Source organism: Thermobia domestica, chromosome 8 (genome assembly GCF_964235325.1).
Source record: "Thermobia domestica chromosome 8, izTheDome1.hap1.1, whole genome shotgun sequence".
In the NCBI taxonomy this organism is placed as follows: Eukaryota; Metazoa; Arthropoda; class Insecta; order Zygentoma; family Lepismatidae; genus Thermobia; species Thermobia domestica.
Genome location: NC_137461.1, coordinates 95611730 through 95631208, shown reverse-complemented (window position 1 = coordinate 95631208; position 19479 = coordinate 95611730). Strand labels below are relative to the sequence as shown.

The following is a 19479-nucleotide window of genomic DNA, read 5'->3' as shown; positions in this document are numbered from 1 at the left end:
TTCAGGTGGAAACCTCAGCACTACCAGGACATCAGACATCTACCTCACTTCCAGAAGAAGAATAATCCAGTCCTTAGGATATCTGTTTGTGTAGCCATCACCAAAAGAAAATATTACGTATACAGACTATATACGTTAGGTCAAAGCATGTGCCAATTTTGTTTTACTTGGTCTTAGTCCTAAACAAGGTATATTTTGGGGGCGCGGTGGCTCAGTGGTAGAGCGTTCACCTCTGGTGCTTGTGGTCCCGGGTTCAATCCCAGCCCCCGCCAAGTGATCTTTGTGGTGGACAAACACCGTGTGCGTGGGTTTTCATGGGGTTCTCCCGTTTCCTCCCACTTTCTTCATTCCACCATTTCATTCATTACTCATCATCACCGTCTCCTTTAGCCTAACTGGCATATCCGTGGGACGTAAAACTCAAAGATTTCATTTCATTTTTTTCAAGGTATATTTTGTCCATTCCTATACATACTGTATGTAAAAGTGGTCCTCAGTGAACTTAGTAATTTCTAAAAGTATTCTATTCGAAAGACTAACAAAATTGTATCTGATGAATTTATATGAAATCATTATTTTTAATAGGAAGTAAGGTAGCTCAGCACAAATGTTTTAACATTCTAAGCAAAAATTTTAAATACAAAACTTGATTCCTTAGCTCGTACGTTTTAAACTAATGATGCTATGAAGTGTGGTGGTGATAATACTTCCAGTTGTATCAGCGAAGTTTGTTCTTCCCTTTAACTGTGATCAAGGACAGCTTATTTTAAGCTTCTACTTTCATAGTCTTCAGTAAACACACACACACAATTATTTATATATATGTATATATATATAGGGTGTGTTAATGAACTGTCTCGACAAATTGTAAGAGGTAGTTCCTCACATCAAAATAAGTCAAAAAGTTCTATGGACCTGTGGGCAAAATTGTATAGTTTCAGAACTAGGGCTGTCCAAAATCGCGAAAAAGCCAAATTTCTAGGCCCTGTTTCGAATTCGAGAAATGGTGCAGTGGTGATTTTTATCAGTGTAATGGAAGTCACGCATACACAATCAAAAAAAAAAAAAAAAAAGTGCATATTTCATTAATGTCCAATGGGTGTGCAAAGTATTCCCTACAGGGTGAAATTCCCAAACATGCCATCAACCGAATTTTGATCTATGTTTTGACTTTATAATTGGTCCAAAGTATGCAAACGATAAGCCTTGATAGCAGTGAACATGGAATCCTTTGGCGCGATGTCGGAAGTGTTAAGGATCGTCAATAGCACGGTCTCTAGTACTCGGGAGAAAAGCATGCTGCAATGTTTTCTCTCACGCTTATAAGTGAAGAAAACTTGAAATATACCGTGACGAAATACACTGCATCACACGTTATTCCAAACACAAAAAAATCATTGAGCTGACGGTTCCTAACACATCAGACTTCCCTCCGAAGCACTGGATGTCGATTGTTGTCAAGGCAACCTCCTGCCTACTTTGGACCCTCCTTGAAATCAGGGTATATCTAAAAACTCTTATTAAAAGCATATTTGATAATTATACCCTGTGCAGAATACCCTGTACACCGATTGAAAATTGATGTAAATATGCATTTTTGGATTGTGTATGCGTGGTTTCCTTTATGCTGATAAGGACCACCATCCACAGTTTCTGGAATTCGAAATAGGGCCTGTTGAAATTTAGCTTTTTCGCGATTTTGGACAGCCCTAGCTCTGAAACTATGCACCAGGCACGTAGCCAGGATTTCGTAATAGGGTGGGGGGGGGGGTCCGAGACACGAAATACTGTGGTTGTCACACCAGAGTTCGATTATTCTAAACTGTTTTATTGGTAACATACATTGGTTCGTTTAGTCTGGATTTCGCAATGGGAGGGGGGAGGCGTGTGACATGAAATATTGTGCTTATCACACCAGGGGCTTGATCAATCTAAACTATTTTACTAGCAACACATATTGGTTTGTTAGGACAAGAATATGAGGACATGTAAGTATTTTAGTAGCAAACTATCAAGAAATCTCGAATAAAAGAATATTAAAAAGATTTTAAAAGATTTTACAAAATCTATATTTCTTCTTCTGTTCATTCATATATAACAATTTTCCTTTTATTATGACCTCAACTATTTTTTAAAAAAGTACGTATCCAATAATGTAAAATATTATATAATATCTGCGTTCCTTTCTCTGTTGAGTCAAATGTTAACAGAACTTGCTTTCCACATAACTTTTTGTTCTATTATTCCGTCAACTACTGTCTGTTCCAAATGACAAGTTAAAGGAGCAGTTGAAAACCGTTTCTGAAATAACTTGTTTGATCTACAAAGAAGCGATGATGAAAAATTATTTTTATTTTTCGCTTTTTATTTTTAATGCTGATTCTTCCTATTTGTCGTTTCTTTTTGTTTCATCCTTCATTAATTTTTCTTTAATTTCTGGTCTTGAAAGGGGGGGGGGGTCCGGATCCTCCGGACCCACCCCTTGTCTACGTGCCTGTATGCATTTTTCGCAATAGGTCCATATGAACTTTTTCTCTTATTTTGATGTGAGGAAGCACCTCGTACAGTGTGTCGGTATAGTTCATTAACACTATATATATATAATATGGGGAAGTATAGAAGGTCTTATTCTATAAACGAATAAAAGTAATTCTAATAACGGAGCAGTTGCAATAGAGCTCAAAGAGTCGACACATATTTCTAAACTAAAATTAATTCCATTATTTCATACAATCAGCCACTCAGTAAATTTAACTTCACAGTAGTAGGATTGTACCAAGTTAAAAGCACTGCAAAACCAGGCATCAGTTGAATAATGTTTATAATTGACCAACGAATATTAACCTATAATTTGCGACCCACTTGGTGACTTCACGGCTCTCTAAAAATCCCCATAAAGTTCTTATATCAGAGGAAACATAGTATCTTCAGCCTTCCCAACGATAATGGCTAGAACATGTGTCTTTGCTGCACTTGGTCCCGCGTTCGATTTCTGGCGGGAGAGCTGTAGATTTCAATACATTACGGTGGTTTGGATTCAATCGTAAATTGTAGATCCACGTCTCATATAGTGTCAGTGCTGGAAGGACGCTATACTTCAATCCAACCAAATTCGATTTAAATCTGGGGACTTCACGAGCGCAGGTGTGACAGTGCCCCTGAATTCTCCTCAACCCTGTAAACACGGGAGTCCCGTCATTTTGGAAGGTGAGAGTTTACTGCATATTCATGAAGCTACATCACCTAGTTAGTGAAAATATACAAATAAATTTACTGGTTCATTTTCACATTACCTGCATGAATGGGCGCAAGCCATGGAGAAACGTCACACTAACATAGAACCTCTTCCTCCTGGAACTAATCTTGCACACACAGTGCTAGTGAAACGCTTCGTTGAATGTTTGATGTATTCGTGGGGCCACATTACAAGTTTCCAGCCTCTTCTATGTCCTTGTCCTCAGTGGCGCGGGGGTTTAAATCACCGCTTGACCGTCGGGTGGATGGGTATTTAAATTTTGTACTCTATAAAGCCATATTCCCAAAGCAGCCACTTTAACACTTAGATAGCCACCAAAAGAAAGAAAAAAAAAAAAGTTTATCCTATCAGAGCATGGGCAATGCAGTGTATATCATAAGTTAAATAATCAATATGTATTACTCTTGTGACCAAAATACTGTGTGTATATTTTCCTTTTAAAACCGTGAGTAGCTATACATGAGGAGTAATATCTCTATGTGCACACATGGTGGGCTGCCTGGCGCCCGGGTATAATGCAACGGTGGCCCACAGTGTGGGCAACATGACAGTCTAAGTTTAAGATAAATTCGGACCGGAATGTATTAAATAATTTAAAGTGACGTCATTTCAATCCGTTCTGAAGGCATATATGCTGCCTGGGAACTTCGCTGAAATAGGCTCTCAGGAATGTGTGAGCAATACAAAGAATACTTTTCCTTGGTCCGTAAGGCCGTTCTTATTCAGATATTTTTTATTTTGGGAGTAAAAGAATAATGAATTTCCTAAAGTACATTTTATAATGAATAAAGTAATAATAAGTATTATTAGGCAGTATTTTCACTGTTGTTAATGTTTAATTGTTCTTTTTTGGAGCCGACAATGGGCTGTCGGTCACTGATAGAGCTTTCACTTCAGGTTTTCTTAAGTTCCTTTGATTGTATTCTCACATTTATTATTTGTCAAAGTGCATAGGGCTGCCGTGTGCCCTGAAATTGAAAATTTCATTTACATTTGTTATGTTATCTTTTGTAACGTTGTTATTTATTAATATTGTTGTCCTTTAGGTCTCCCCGTATCAGAGCTCCTGAAAGAAGTGTGCTTGCTGAAGGAATTTATAATAATGCTCATTTTATGCATGCCATAACTGCTCATGTTGGAAACATTGTACAGGTTAGTAATGATACTGAGATCAAATGTAAACTTAAAAAGCATGTAGAGTGATGTCCAAAAATCAAAAATGTGGATTAATCACGCTGCAGAGTTAATTTACTTAGTAATTAAACACAGTGCTCACCTTTGTGTTTGTGTAGTGATGACCAGTTTCCTCTTAAATGCTCAATATTTCTAACATAATGCGCGAATGTCATTCATCAGGATGTCTTCTGATTTAAATTGTGAAGATATTATTCACATTCTAGGGTCTAGTGCTTCAGAAGCAATAACCAATGTATAAGTTTCTGGATGCCGGTATTTCACTAAATAACGGACATAAAATACTTCGATAAAGTGTTTTTGTTGTTTAGTAAGATACCGGCATTCATTAACTTATAAATTAGTTATTACTACTAAAGTGCTAGACACTAGAATGTGAATGACCCAATATCTTCACAATTTAGCTTAGAAGACATCCTGACGAATGACATTCGTGCATTATGCTGGAATTAGTGAACATTTAAGACAACATTGGTCATCACCACAAGAACACACAAAGGTTAAGTACTATGCATATTTGGAAATGTTCTATACATTCAATAAGTTGTTGTTATCGGTTTTGGTTAAATATTACAACTGTTTGTCTGTGCAGCTATGTATCAAGTAATCTGTAGAGAGTTTTAGCTAGTATTGATTTTGTGATTAACATAAAGCAGTATAATCTTCCAAAAATGCCAAGAATTTATTTAAAAGTAGATTCGATTAGTATGTGTAAACTTCGTAGGCATTTTGTATATTTGATTTGTACGTGAGATCTTGCTTTGTATACCAAAAAGAAATTGAAACACATACTTGTTGCTATTCTGTTGTTTGGATTAAACTACGTGTAATCTCCTCTCTTTATAAAAGAGCAAATAGTATTGCCTGAGCGGTGCGTCGTGGGATTGCATTTTACTGCTATATTTCACAAACATCTTTGTACTCAGTTGGTCTGTTTCTCTGGTTTACTTCTTGAACTGGTACATTTTTATTTATTCTCTCTATGTACGGAAAAAGAATTAAGTTAGCATTTAGCCTACTGATAGAAGCTATAGGGCACATATTCGTCACAAAGAAACAACTTCTACCTCCGTCTTTTTGTAATTGAATATTTCGTTCCTTCCTGGAAACAACGACAGCACCTGTTCTTGCTGCATTACTGGATCCTTTTCTTTCATCTCCTATTGTACTATTTGCTTTCCTGTAAAGAGCAATTTACTCAAACTATTCCATGGACTTAATTTCGGATTTTATTATCACCTAATATTCGTTACTATATTTTCGTAGTTCACTTGCTGTTTGAGAAAATGCTGTTCAATTTAACGGTTGATATCGAAAATAGTGTTTGCAACAGCCGCAGAAGATTAATATAGTGCTGATAACGAAAGGCCTGTTTCATTTCAAATCATGCAGTTGATGGTCAAATGTGTATCATGACACCTTAAATTCGTATGAAAAGTATGTGTGTGTTCAAGTGCCGCAGGAAGATATTTTTTTGTCTCAGGTGATTTGCAGCAGTGTGACAACCCCTGTTGAAGTAATTCTTTTTTTTTTCGTAAACGAGAGAAATAACATAAATGTGTAACAGTTCAAGTAGTAATCCAGAAAAATATGCTTGCTGGAAGAAGCAAACAGTAAAGTTCCTGAAATATAGCAGCAAAATACAACTCTACGATGCATCATATCCTAACAATGTTTGCACTTTTATATAAATTAGTGCGTTGAAATGCATAAGTTAATGTTATCCTCTCTGTTTTATTTCTACTAATTTTGACGATACTGATGGGTGGCATTTTATTTATTCAGCTTTCTTTATTCATGTATGCCTTTTTTCCTGTTTACGAAATTTACATCAGTACTGTTATCTCATTCAAGGTTCAGACACAAAATGGATCTGTATTTGAAGGAGTCTTCCGCACTTTTTCCAGTCAGTTCGAGGTTGTGATTGAAATGGCTCACAAAGTAGACCCACAGAACCCTAAAAAAATTAGTGTGGAAAGTGTGGTAGAAAAGTTAATTTTCAAACCTGATGACATCATCACGATTCATGCTAAAGATGTTGATCTTGAGTATGCCTCTCGAGGTAAGTACTAACTATTGTTCATTTTCTAGTGTTGAATAATATTGCAATGAATCATGTACTACAGTATTTTATTTAGTAACCAGTTAAAGTGGTTTTGGGAAAAAGCTTTTTAAAAAAGTGACACACACACACACACACACACACACACACACACACAAATGTTACCTTGCGTGAAACTCGAAAGATGACTGATATCTGATTATCGACGTGAAACATAGTAAATGTCAAAAGCACTTATCGTATTCCGAAATTACGATAGAAAGTATTAACGTGCGCTACAAATTTCTATGTAGTTTAGGATATAGCTAAGAATTTCTGAACATCAGACGCAAAGCGCAACTTGTCAGAAAATTGTAACACAGTTAAAGATGTCTATCTGACAGTTTTAGGAATTAGAAATAAAATAATTGTGTCGAATTATTTGAGATGCATTGACACCACACCACAACTTAATTGAACTTGAATTATTTTGTCATACAAAGCCTACTTGATAGTAATGGTACATGGTCTTAACTGTCATATCTGTTCCAGCATTGGAAAAGTAATGTAATACTCATTAGATGAGTCTGTTGCAATGAACCTGTTTCTGTATCAACTTCACACTCTCCATTCTAACTTACAGCTCCGCAGCTAATTCTCGATACCGATCCCTATTTTTCAGGATCCCTGAACTTTCTCGTACTTCCTAGTTGCATCATAGAGCTTACTTAAGACTTATGAAACTCTTTACGATGTATTTACATGTATGAATCCTTCCTCTATCTATTGCGTGATGTCTACTTTACATCTTTTATTTCCTTAAACAACTAAGTTATGTACAGTCCGCAGCAAAGAACCTACAACATGAGCGTGTAAGTTTATTGTGAAACGACAAAATAGGTGTGCAGAGGAGGACGCCGAGGTTTCTCCTGGCGTGATTAGTGTCACTTAGACGTTATGTTGATTCCCTGCGCTTTAGGCGTTGTTTCACAATAAACTTCCATGCTCATGTTGCAGGTTTTTTGCTGTGGACTGTACAATTTCTGCTTTATACCATTTCTCAAAATAAAAGTACGTAATTATTCAAGTATTGGGTATTTTACAGTATTCTAAGTCAAACTGTATGTCTTTTTTACTACAGGCTTCAGTCCGAAAGACACCCCCACCCTAACCCCTTTCGCAAATCCGTCATTGTTGGTAATTAGTGATAACAATTTAAAACATAATAAATGAAATCAGTCAGGAATCAAGTACACGCACTATCTCTACATTCACAGATGGAATTAAGAACTTCTGTCGGAATGGTCGAATGCGGAACTGAATCCCGGATTTTCAATAGAAGCTGAAAAGCTAACCATTCACTCATGTTTGTTGTGCTTGGCTTAAATGTATATTTCGTAGGTTTTTTAAGGGAAAGTTCTGTAATGACATGTTGAATTCTTGTTAAAAATTCAGAAACCTTCAGGACTGGGTAAACCGTGATGGTGGTTATATATTCCAGAGCCTTGGAAAGCAAACGCTCAGATGAACAGTATTACGCATATGATCCATGAACAGAAAATTCTGTACTTTCCTGACTAAACAAGCTTAAGGAACAGTCAGTGCATTATAGAATTTGGGACTTTACCGATTTGGCAGGTCCGAAGCACCTGATAGGTGGTAACAGATTATTACGTATGTAATAAATGAATAGAAAATACATTTTCAACATTTATGTTCCATTTCGAAGAAGTTTCTGTAGGGGTAGCAAAGGCGGAAGCAAGAGGTATATTAACAAATTAGGTGTTTTTTGAGCGTCCCATACAAAGATTGCATTTTTTTTTTCAGTCTTTTAAAGTTATACGTTGAATTGTAATAAAACAATGATTATTTTTCATTGTTACTCTAGTACGAATGTTTATGAAAGTCTCGGAAGTCAGACACTAAACTTATAGGCTATAACAGATTGACGAGTGTATGATATATACAGTATTTATTTTTTAAATCATCAGATGCAGCTCAGAGGCTATTTTATAGTGTTTTACTAACAACATGGAAAGGATTTGAGAAGGTATCGGCCAGGGCCTGTTTTAGTAGGTACTAACCGGGCGTTTGCCGACTGAGGGAAACACTGGAAAACCCCAGTCAGGATAGTCGGCAGCGGGAATCGAACCCGTGACCTCCCGAATGCGAAGCCAACGTTGTACCACTTGAGCCACTTGATATACGTAATGAACAAAGAGAACATGTTATTTTTGAGAAGGCTACAGCGTGGAAACTTAAATTTGTTTTGTGCGTTTGTTCAGTAAATATTATTATCTTCCCGATGTGTTATTTGTTTGAACTTACACACATAGTACAATAAATTCTATATGTCATGTAACAGTTTTTCCTTGTTTTTGTATTTTTAATTCACAATAAAAATATTGCTTATAATGCATATGAAAGTTAAAATTTAACTGCAACTTATTATATACATCGATTAATTTTTTGGGATTCATAATAAAAATGTGTTAAGAATTAAAATTGTTTGAAATATGTTTTCGAAATTCATGTTTATTTTCGAGGTTTTGTGTTATTTCTGCATCCACTACTACTTAAATGAATTTTGTATTGTAGAGAAGCGAAACGAAACCTGCTTTATCAATTTAAAGCAGAGTTTGGAAAAAAGCCCAAAATTTCCCAACCAAAACAGCGAAGTAGAAAAAAAAAACAAGAAAAACTTTTTTCCGAACCCTACAAAAAAAAAAAAAAAAAACAACTTTTCCCCCTTGCATCTGTATTGGGGATTGAAATAAGTTAAGACTGGCAATCAATTCAAAATTCAAGCCCAATACTTTCACTTAAATGGCATAATTAGCATTTAATATTAATTCCTAATGTTTTATCTTCAGTTCGTGCCTTGTATTACGCGAGAAGAAAAATTAGATTTAAATCAAAAGAATCAATTTAAATAAAAAAAATATCAACAAAAATTATTTTTAAAAAATCATGATTTTTTTCCACCCTGGCTTTTAAATACCTTTGCTTGTTACTCTGGCATAGAGTAAAATCGCGAGCATTCACTTAACAACGATAGCCAGGAATCGATATGCTGTACATCTGATTACATTTAACAAAACATGTTTGAGAAGCACACTTGCATTATTTACTATCACACTACAACCTGATTGGAAATCTATCGTCCGATAGTTGACCAGAATACGTGGTGCGTTGCAGGCGGTGTTGCCAAACTCCTGCAACACGGCAGTTCTTCAGACAAACTTAGAACGTTTGTAAGTCATAATTCTATAATCGTAATAATATGACGAGATGATTTACAACATGTGATTTCCAAGTAGAAATAAAAGTATTTGGAATATTTGACAGATGATTCAACATTAAACTTCGGCAACAGCGTGGCCAGTGACCTTGGTTGTCTTGAAACACCGTGAAAGAATATCGCAGTGATTGGCGAATAACCTTCCCCTTCGTTTTATTTAACAGCACGTGCAGTATCTGTTAGGCAACAACTTTCCGTAAAGCGCGCCATAAGTATTACAAACATTTTATTAGATAAAATGCCATGTACTCTATATTTAAAAAAAAAAAAAAAAAAAAAAAAAAAAAAAAAAAAAAAAAAAAGTAATCAGTAATCAGCTGTTATAAATCGATTTTCGTTCTTTTTGTCCAATAATCGACCATAGAAGAAATAAGAGTGTTGTTTGAATTATTATTCGTATTCCGCTGTTGAAATGCAAGTAATCAGTATTGGAATATTCAAATAATGTAGTTCTAGTGGACTCGAATAAAATAATTGTTCAGTTTCGACCTTGATTTTCCCTCAACAGGAAAGAGAGGACTAAATGTAATTTGAGATGTTAAATATTACGTTAACTTAACGGATATAGCTTGTCTTAAAAATAATGGACTAATGACATTTTGAATTTTCGAATAGTGAACATGACTTACTTTTAGATCCAATTATTGAGTGGAAAATTGCACACGTACTATATTTGCTATTTTTGAGCTTTTTCCAACGATTACTGACACTGAATCATATTACTTAATCTTCAAAACACTTGTATCTTTTTCATAATATCTTTGGAAATACTCACAATATTAAAACAACTCACCAAACACTAAATATGTATTAATAATACTTATGTGACAGTTTCGGTAATCTAACATCGATGTTACATTGCCGAAACCGTTACACGAATGTTATTAATGTACACTCATTGTCAAAAGCCTGAGCCCACTACTGATTTTCCAGAATTTTCCAGAAGAAAAGACTTACTCATACAAAACCCAATTTGTTAAATTTATGTAAAATAATCATCATTGCACATATGAAAGGAGTATGTTTGCGCTCAATGAAATTCCGGCCCGTAGCCTTGATATCTTCACAAATTCCAGACATGTGATTATTTTATCCAACTTTTGCGAAGTTATGCGATTCCAGTAGCTCTGAAGTGCCTTCCAAAGATCTTCAATATGCGTTGACGTCTATTTATGGACTGTCCTGTCTAGTTCATCTTACAAGAGCTTGATGGGTAGCAAGTCCGGTGACTGTGGCAACTATTCCATTTGTTGACGTAAGTCTTCTTTGCACTATAGCTAATTACTGCTTAGCTTGGAAGGATGTTTGGGGTAGTACTCCTATTGTAGTACAAAGTTGTTGCCCCATATCCGCGTTCCTAATTTATTTCCATGTCTCACTTCGACTTTGTGAGACACTTTTTTGTCCACTACCCCATTAATTCGAACTAAATTATCAACTTAGAGATCTATAAAGCATCCGCAAATAATGACGTTCCTTCTCTGCGCCTTGGTATAGGTGTTACATTGTCGGGATGAAAGCACTCTTCGGGAAAACGATGCACAAACTTCTAATTTCCATCATTGGGAGACGAATAGTTGGGATTTAGATTCGTTGGCCCAGAATGCCTTCTTCCATTGTTCATGGTTTCAGTCTTTATTTTATTCATTCTTTTTGTAATGTTTCCTGCTGGAAGGAATGTTTTCTTTACCGCAATCCTACTCCAGCACCATAGATCTGGAGGCGCTGGACCATTGTCCTATTTGATACCGATTGGAAATGGCTGTTCCATAGTTCTATTGGTCCTTCTAGAGCGGTTAACGTCTATTTCATTTGCTTGTTTTTCCACTGAACTTGGCCTTAAGAGAAGTTATTATTTTTAGACTATCAGTATGTTTTCGTGTAGTATGTACACCACTTTGTGACCATCTTTCAAGAGCCCGACACACTACTTTTCCCGATCACTAGTTTTTCCCGATCCCGATCTTCCATATTTTATAATATTTGCATGTTCTTCATATAATTCAACTGGTTCATGCAAATGAAAATAGTGAAGATCGCATGCCACAAATTTGCATCCAATTTTGCTCATATTACGTCACGACTGAATAGTGCATAACACAACTATTTGTTGAAGTAACATGACGGGTTCACACACACACCACTAGGTGTCGTTGAAACGATGCATCATCCAAGAAAACGTGACGTTAATCGTTTGTTCAAGAGTTATCTGTTTAATTAACAAGCAACTTTCCTCAAATTTTTCTCGATGCCAACAAGACCATGAATATCCGTATCCTCACACGAACAATGTTGTTTATTTTTAAAAACTATGCCAATAAGCGTGGCTTTTTATGGACACTTGTCTTTTGTTTGGAAAATTCTCAAAAATCAATGTGCTCAGTTTTGACAGTAACTGTGTGTTTAGTGCTTTAGCCAGTTGTGTTTTATTAATACTGTCAAAACACTCATGCAGTAGTAGGAAGTCGGGAAATGTCAACTGAAATGAAAAATGAAATCTTGGAGTTTTACGTCCCACGCTTATGCCGGTTAGGCTAAAGGAGACTGTGATGATGAGTAATGAATGAAGAAAGTGGGAGGAAACGGGAGAATCCCGAGAAAACCCACGCACAGGGTGTTTGTCCACCACAAAGTTCACTTAGCGGTGGCTGGAATCTTACCCGGGACCCCAAGCACCAGAGGTGAACGCTGAAATGTCAACTGAGTGACGCAGCTTGGTGCTGTGTGACGACTACCGGACCACATCTTAGCTTCATTTAACCAATTTTCTAGCAGTCTCTTTGACTCATTCTCTTCTAGTAAAACACGCTAAGATGACAAATTGTTAGTCAAGGCCGACATTACGACAAACTACCCGATTTGAAATCATCGTTCACTATGCGCAGAATATGAATAATACTCGCTATATCAGTCTGAAGTGATGGGCGACTGTGTTACGGTAAGAAAAATGGAAACAGAGAAGTTATTGGAAATAGGTGGTTTTCAATTTAAAGTGATGGAATATTTCCAGTGGCACCAACCGTTTGTCCTCTACACTGGTAATGCGGCCTATATAAAATGAAAAAGCAGCGTTACCAATACCAACAATACCGCACTGTTGGGAAACAGATTCGAAGTGTTCTATATTCCCTCACACAACAAATCCACGTTCACCGTGTCATTTTTGCATGCCCTTACATTCTGGTCGAACAGCCAGCGGAACATAATGGTTGGAGACTCTCCTGTTTTATTTAGCAGTGTGGAGTCCAAACTGCTGGTATAATTGGAAAAATTCCACCATTTTAGATTGAAATCCACCCGTTTCCAACACTTTTTAGCTTTCCATTTTATCCTATATGAAAGTTGAACTCCGGACTTGAGGTATAAAATTATGTTCCTAGTATATTTCTCAAAGATAGTGCTATAAAAATGAGTCATATTTTTAAGCCTAAGTTACGAAACAAATTATAAAATAAAGTACAATAAAGAAATATTGAACTTTATCTTGTGGAGTTTCTATTTTCTACTCAAACAAAATAAAACATGTAAAATAAATGGAAGTTATTTCTGGCTGTTTTATAGACCAAGAAAACTAATGTGAAAAATTTCTTTCATGTGAGCTGCAACTGAAGTATAGAACTAGTCTCAGTGGTGATAGAAATACACTAGTCCAGCACTAAGATCTCTGATTGAAAACTTTCTACATTTCCATATACAAACCACATGAAGATGGACAACTGTCTTACTCTATCTCGTATTGTTTTCGTAGTATTGCGAGATTACTTCTATAAAATAATCGAGTTTTACTAGTCCAAAGATGTAAGCAAACAGCAGTTTAAAGCTTAATTCATATTGTTTAATCCAGTAAATATGATTACGATATTTTTTGCTTTTTCTTGTCTGTAGATGTTTTTTTGACTGACACTGCCATAAGCAAATTTAAAAATGGTCAACTTGAAGAGCGAGAGTTGGAGCCTTGGGAAGGACCACCGTGCAATGGGGACGATGTGGATTTGGACGGTAATGCGGTAAGTATCTTATTAAAATTTCTGGAATTAGTTATATGGTTATGAAAATAATTGCAGAATTTTAGTTCTTGCCGACAGTAATTATATGTCTATTGTGGTGTATTATGAAAATCGATCAGAGGAAAATAAATAGAAATGCAAGTAATTTCAACGCTTTAAAACGTCGTCAATGTAACACATAATCAAGTTGGTTGTTCACTTCATTAGAATACATATATATGAAGAAAACTAGTGAAAAACTGAATTATTCTTGATAAGAAAGGCCTCCTCTCATGTATTACAATTATTTTTGGATAGGGCTATATGCCGCCATTTTAAACTTTTATGCGGAGCAAATTACCTTTTTGTCTCGTTCTTGTTACTTACTATCCATGGATAGCGTTAGAGCCCAAGAAATGACATCCATCGTGTGATTAATCCCTTAAAACTAGTTAATGATACATATTGATTTACTTAATCTGAGTTGAATAAGTTCGAATTCTGTCCTAGGTGAGACAGCCTTTACGAATGAGAAAGTCTTTATTTATGAACGTTTACATGTACACTATAATTTTGTTTCTCACTCGCAATTGATAAGTCAGTACAGATTATTTGGCAGAAGTAACTGAGAATTTTTAAACCAATTTATTTTGTGTGTGAAGTAATAAAATCATTTCATTTCCAGAATGGTTGGGACCCTCATGAGATGTTTCGTAAGAATGAACAGGTTTATGGTGTCCAGTCGACGTTTGATCACAGTTTGGAGGGTTACACCATGAAACTGCAGAAGAAGGATACAAAGGATTACAAGTATGCAGTAAACTTAGTAGGCTGTAGTAATATTTGAGAAGTGTCATAGCGGGGGAGCGAATGTAACATGTGTAACACAAATTATATAGGCTTCAAAATTTTTATCTAGCTACATTGTTTTGCTATTTAGAGTGTGAGTGCGTATTGTTTTTGCCTTGAACTAAGTCTTTCCCCTCAAACTTTTGTTTCACTGAACACTATAGGTTAAAAGTTATACTTCGTCCTATTTTGAATTAAATTATAACTGATGAACACGAACGCTTCAAGTATTGCTATTCGTGCAAACAGCCGTCACACACTCATCTACACCTAAACTTCACAGCTTTATACTGGCGTGGGGGGTATGCAACAAGAGGCCCTTTCCTACATAACTTCTGCAACACAATCAATAGCAACAATTACTGGTGCCGATTATGTCTTCAATAATAGTTTCACTGCAAACTTGCAAACGGGCCGGGTTTTCGTGGGTCACTCGTTATACGTATGTTCTCTTGAATGTATTTGCATATATCCATAGATATTTTCACCTTTAGTTAATTTTTATGTTATTGGTAATAATTTTAGTGGTCCCATTAAATATAGGTAACAGTAATAACGAAGATGGAACGTTATTTGAGAGAAAAAAATAAGAACAGAGAAAAGTAGGTACCTAGTGTAATAGTGGACTTGAACGAGAGAAAGGAAAAAAGGAGTATCTCTATTAACAGTAATAGAAACTTTTAACTTCTAAATGTATTTCTGTATTCATTTTCGCAGCTATCCGTACAACTCCGCACAAATTTTTACTGCCATTCAATTTTAATACTAGTATCATAGGGCACAGGAAAAATCGGTTGAATGAAGATAGGTGCAGTGCAGTGTTATTCCTCGTCTATTAATCTTTTTGGTTAGCACTATTCTTTCTTTTACTTTTTAAAAATTAATTTTCTATACCTTCTTTGAAGATTGTTTACTTTGTTGCTACTTATCCTTCGATTTGCTCTTGAATTTATACAATTTCAAACATCTCCCGAAATGAGATATTTATGTTTATGATTAAGCTACCATGTTTCATTTATGTTTGACTTTTAATTGATTAACCACCGAATAAAATTCTACAATCCGTCAGTTTGTAGTTCAGAAATTTTCCGTTGCATGTGTATGCAGGGGCCCAAAATTCATTCACATAAATTCAATGCATATGAGTGGATGTGCGTTTGTAAATCATCCCCAAAATAATAATTTTATATATATATATTAATTTGATATTACGATTATTTAATGTACGTGTATAAACTAATGTAGTTGTATTGTACAATCTGGATCTATGGATATTAAAGGCGTTTTCTTCAAACCTGTGTGCGCCTGTTGGGAAAATATGAACTCATCAGAGAAAACTACTGGGGTCAAATGTTATCGTGCCACACCATGTTTGTTGCCCATTGTCTCCGCTTAGCAATATTGACTGTGGTAGGGAAGGGCTTACGTCTTGCAGCTCTCACATAATGGTTGATGCAGATATCTGACAGCTGTAATCTCCCAGTCTGCAGCCTTACAATTAGGATTTGGTATTCTTCAACTGGCGTTGCGTTGGGCCTAGTCGGTAAGAACGTGGACTTGTCCATTCCTTTTGATATCTTTAAACTGGGTAATAGCCCGATTGATAGTAAGAATCTGAAGGTTTTGGTGAAATTTATTTCTGACTTGTACCGACGTCGCATTGTCGTACTATCCCACCACGTTCAAAATCATTCAATTCTTTGGGTCGCGGCATCGTTGTTTCTCTTGTGGAATCTTTACATGTCTAGATCTGGAATAACAGAGTACGACCGTTAATGACCTTCAAATCATTATATTTCATTAAAATTCAAGGTGTATGGTTACTTACGATATATCTCTAGTGTAATATTGTTTTATTCACAGTTCATTAATGAGTGATATGTGCGCTTATTTACAATGTAGAACAGACGATATACATTGTATAATAACATGTCTATAGCAACGCTTATTGAATCCAAAAAGGGGAAAATAGGGAAAAGAAGCCTTCACGATAATCATGCCTGTTCTGTATGGGTGCGAAACATGGTAGCTTACTCTGCGGAAAGAACATAGACTGAAAGTATTTGAGAACAAAATCCTGAGGCAAATATTCGGACCCAAGATGAATGGGAATGGTGGAAACTTCATAACGAGGAACTACATAATTTATACGGTTCACCGAACATTGTTTGGGTCATCAAGTCCAGGATGCTTAGGTGGGCAGGTTGGAAGAAAGTAGAAACGCTTTCAAAGTCTTGATTGGAAGACCTAGGCGCAGATGGGAGGACAATATTAAGATGGATCTCGCAGAGATAGGAATACAAAGTAGAAACTGGATCCAATTGGCTAAGGATAGAAGTCAATGGAGAGCTCTTGTGAACGCGGCATTGAACCTCCGGGTTTCATAGGCCATAGTTAGTTTTTAGTCTTTGTAATAATTGAGGAAATATCGTTGCTTCGTATCACTAGATTCTCACTGCAGCCTTCACTTCTGTACACTCAAGCTAACGCTGAAATATGTCATCACCAAGACATCTAACTATAGAGAGCGAGAATTTTCTTCATACAGTCGCGCCTTTCCCTCCTGTTTTTTCTTGATAATGCAACTGGTTACTGTATGACTTAGCATCTACTGCTTTCTTTGATGTTATAGTTCTATCTTTGTATCAGTATGTGGTGTTTACCGAAAATTATAACTGAAAGTGTTCATTGTGTAAGTAATAGGTCCACGAAGCACAAAAGTGGTCTTGTGTTTCAAGTAAAGACAGACAGTTTGTAATAATAAATTATTATGAAGCTTACTTTCTCAGCGTTTAATCTCTCTTGCACTTGACAACATCTAATGTATTATATCGAGTGTGTTGTCTTTGCATTACTTTCTTTTCCCAAGGGACAATGGTAAATCTGAAAGTGTGGATGATCGGTATAAGAGTACTACTTTATTAACTTGTGAAAAAATTATAATTATTATGCACTTAAAACACATTGTATGTTACAGATCTTGAATGCTTATAAGAACTCATACAGAAGTGTTTAGTTCTTAATTGCTTAAGAAAGTCATTCTGCACTTCCGTGTTAAAGTATATATTGAAAAACAGTACATGAAAAAACAGTTAGAAAAAGTACGAATCACGGAGATAAGATCTGCTCTAGGGAGATATTTCCTATAATGAGCGAATTTTTCCAAAGGTTCAGGAACCCAGAACTTTTTGTTCAGAACTTCTATGAGCACTATTCGACTAATAGGAAAAACATAAAAGTACTTGTCAGAGAATTGAAGGTAAGATCAAACTACGTGAACATGTCGCTTCCTGCCCAATACTATTCATTTTATTTCAAGTATTCAAGTGGGTAGTACTCTTGTTTGTGTCCACTGTCACAAATCTTGGACTTGAGATTTAGAGATCATTAAATAGGATGACTAGGAAGCCACTTTTAAACTGTAAGTGTAGTTTCCATGTCTGCATACAAATTTAAAACCTCTTCACTATGTTACAGTTCACTTTTCTCGTAAACTATAACAATATAATTTTCAAATGCTCGTATAGACATAAATACGTAAATACTCTGCATTGAGAATCTTAACGGGTTATTTTCTGGAGGAAGCATTGTGGCCTGCTTACTCTTAATCTGTGCCAGCGGGTGAACACTATTTCCGTTGACAATGTTTACGATTTTGTATTACACATAGTCTTGTTTTACCGGTATTTAGGCTTGCTTCTCAGGTTATAAACTTTACTTATTGCAAGTTAATCGGGGTTCAGGGGACAGTTATGATGTTGATCGGACATGTAGAGCAGAAAAACGTTATTAATATACATGATAAAGAACAGAGTAAATAGTCATATTGCTGGATTAGGCCTATGTAATATATGAGTAGTTCATTTCTATAGCATTTTTCCTCTATAAAAAGTAGAAATTTAGTCTCAAATAGAACTTACGGACTTTCTAATATAATTATTAAGGTTAGATAATTGGCTTAATAGTGATAGCGATAACTGAGAATCAATTATCCCTATTATATTACATCCCTACTTGCCATAGCTGAGATGTCGCGAAAAGGAAGTTTGATAATTCAAATTAAATATAAAATTTATATTGTGCATGCGTACATAATGTTAATAAAATTGGGTTGCTAAAATTAAAATAGGAATTTAGGAAATGAAATAATACTAAATTTAATAAAAAAGTGAATAATAATAGTATTGAAGTATATAATAATAGTAATAGTTGTTTCAGGGAGCGCTATTATATCCGGTGCAGTGAAAGAAGGAATACAGGTAATGTAATTGCTTTATGTAGAGCAGTTATAACAAACCGATTTTACGGTCGTAAAAGAAATGAATACATATCAGGCAAATCCTGGCTGAGATGAGCCAATTATAACAATACGTTTTCAGGGTATTGAAAAAAAAAAAAATTTCAAGGTTATATTAGATTTAATTTTTAGGTTGCATTAGCTTTAGCAAAAGAAAAGAAAGACACAACGATAAAGCTATTATTTATCATCAGAAGTTTCCAGATTCTTGTTTTGTGGCCAACCAAGAATAAGAGTCAACATGGTTCAGCTTAATTAGTACTTTTAAGGAAAATTTTAAAATTTTCATAAATTCTAATTGTATAGATTATATTTGAAATTATAAAGCTAAATTTTTATGACTATTTATTCGTGCCAATTTGTTAACAATTTACATCATAACAGATTGAGAAAAGAAAAAAAAAAAACAATTTAAAACATTTGCCTCCATTGTGGTATCTCTAAGATACTTTATCAACATTTTATAAAATGATCTTGTTATATTGTTTTAACATATCAAGTCTCCAACATGATTCTCAAACATATCTCATTAATACATATAAAACTCATTATCAA

At 35.3% G+C, this 19479-nt stretch overlaps 1 protein-coding gene across 3 annotated transcripts in view; it reads left to right on the top strand.

Moving 5' to 3' along the window:
- The window catches only part of LOC145693095 (uncharacterized), a 92057-nt gene that overhangs the window by 7555 nt on the left and 65023 nt on the right, over positions 1-19479 (top strand). For all 3 annotated transcript variants that reach the window (XM_081768787.1, XM_081768786.1, XM_081768788.1), the window contains exons 2-5: positions 4303-4408; positions 6305-6512; positions 13678-13799; positions 14464-14588. In XM_081768787.1, coding sequence (XP_081624913.1) covers positions 4303-4408; positions 6305-6512; positions 13678-13799; positions 14464-14588 — 561 coding nt within the window. The remainder of the gene's footprint in view (positions 1-4302; positions 4409-6304; positions 6513-13677; positions 13800-14463; positions 14589-19479) is intronic.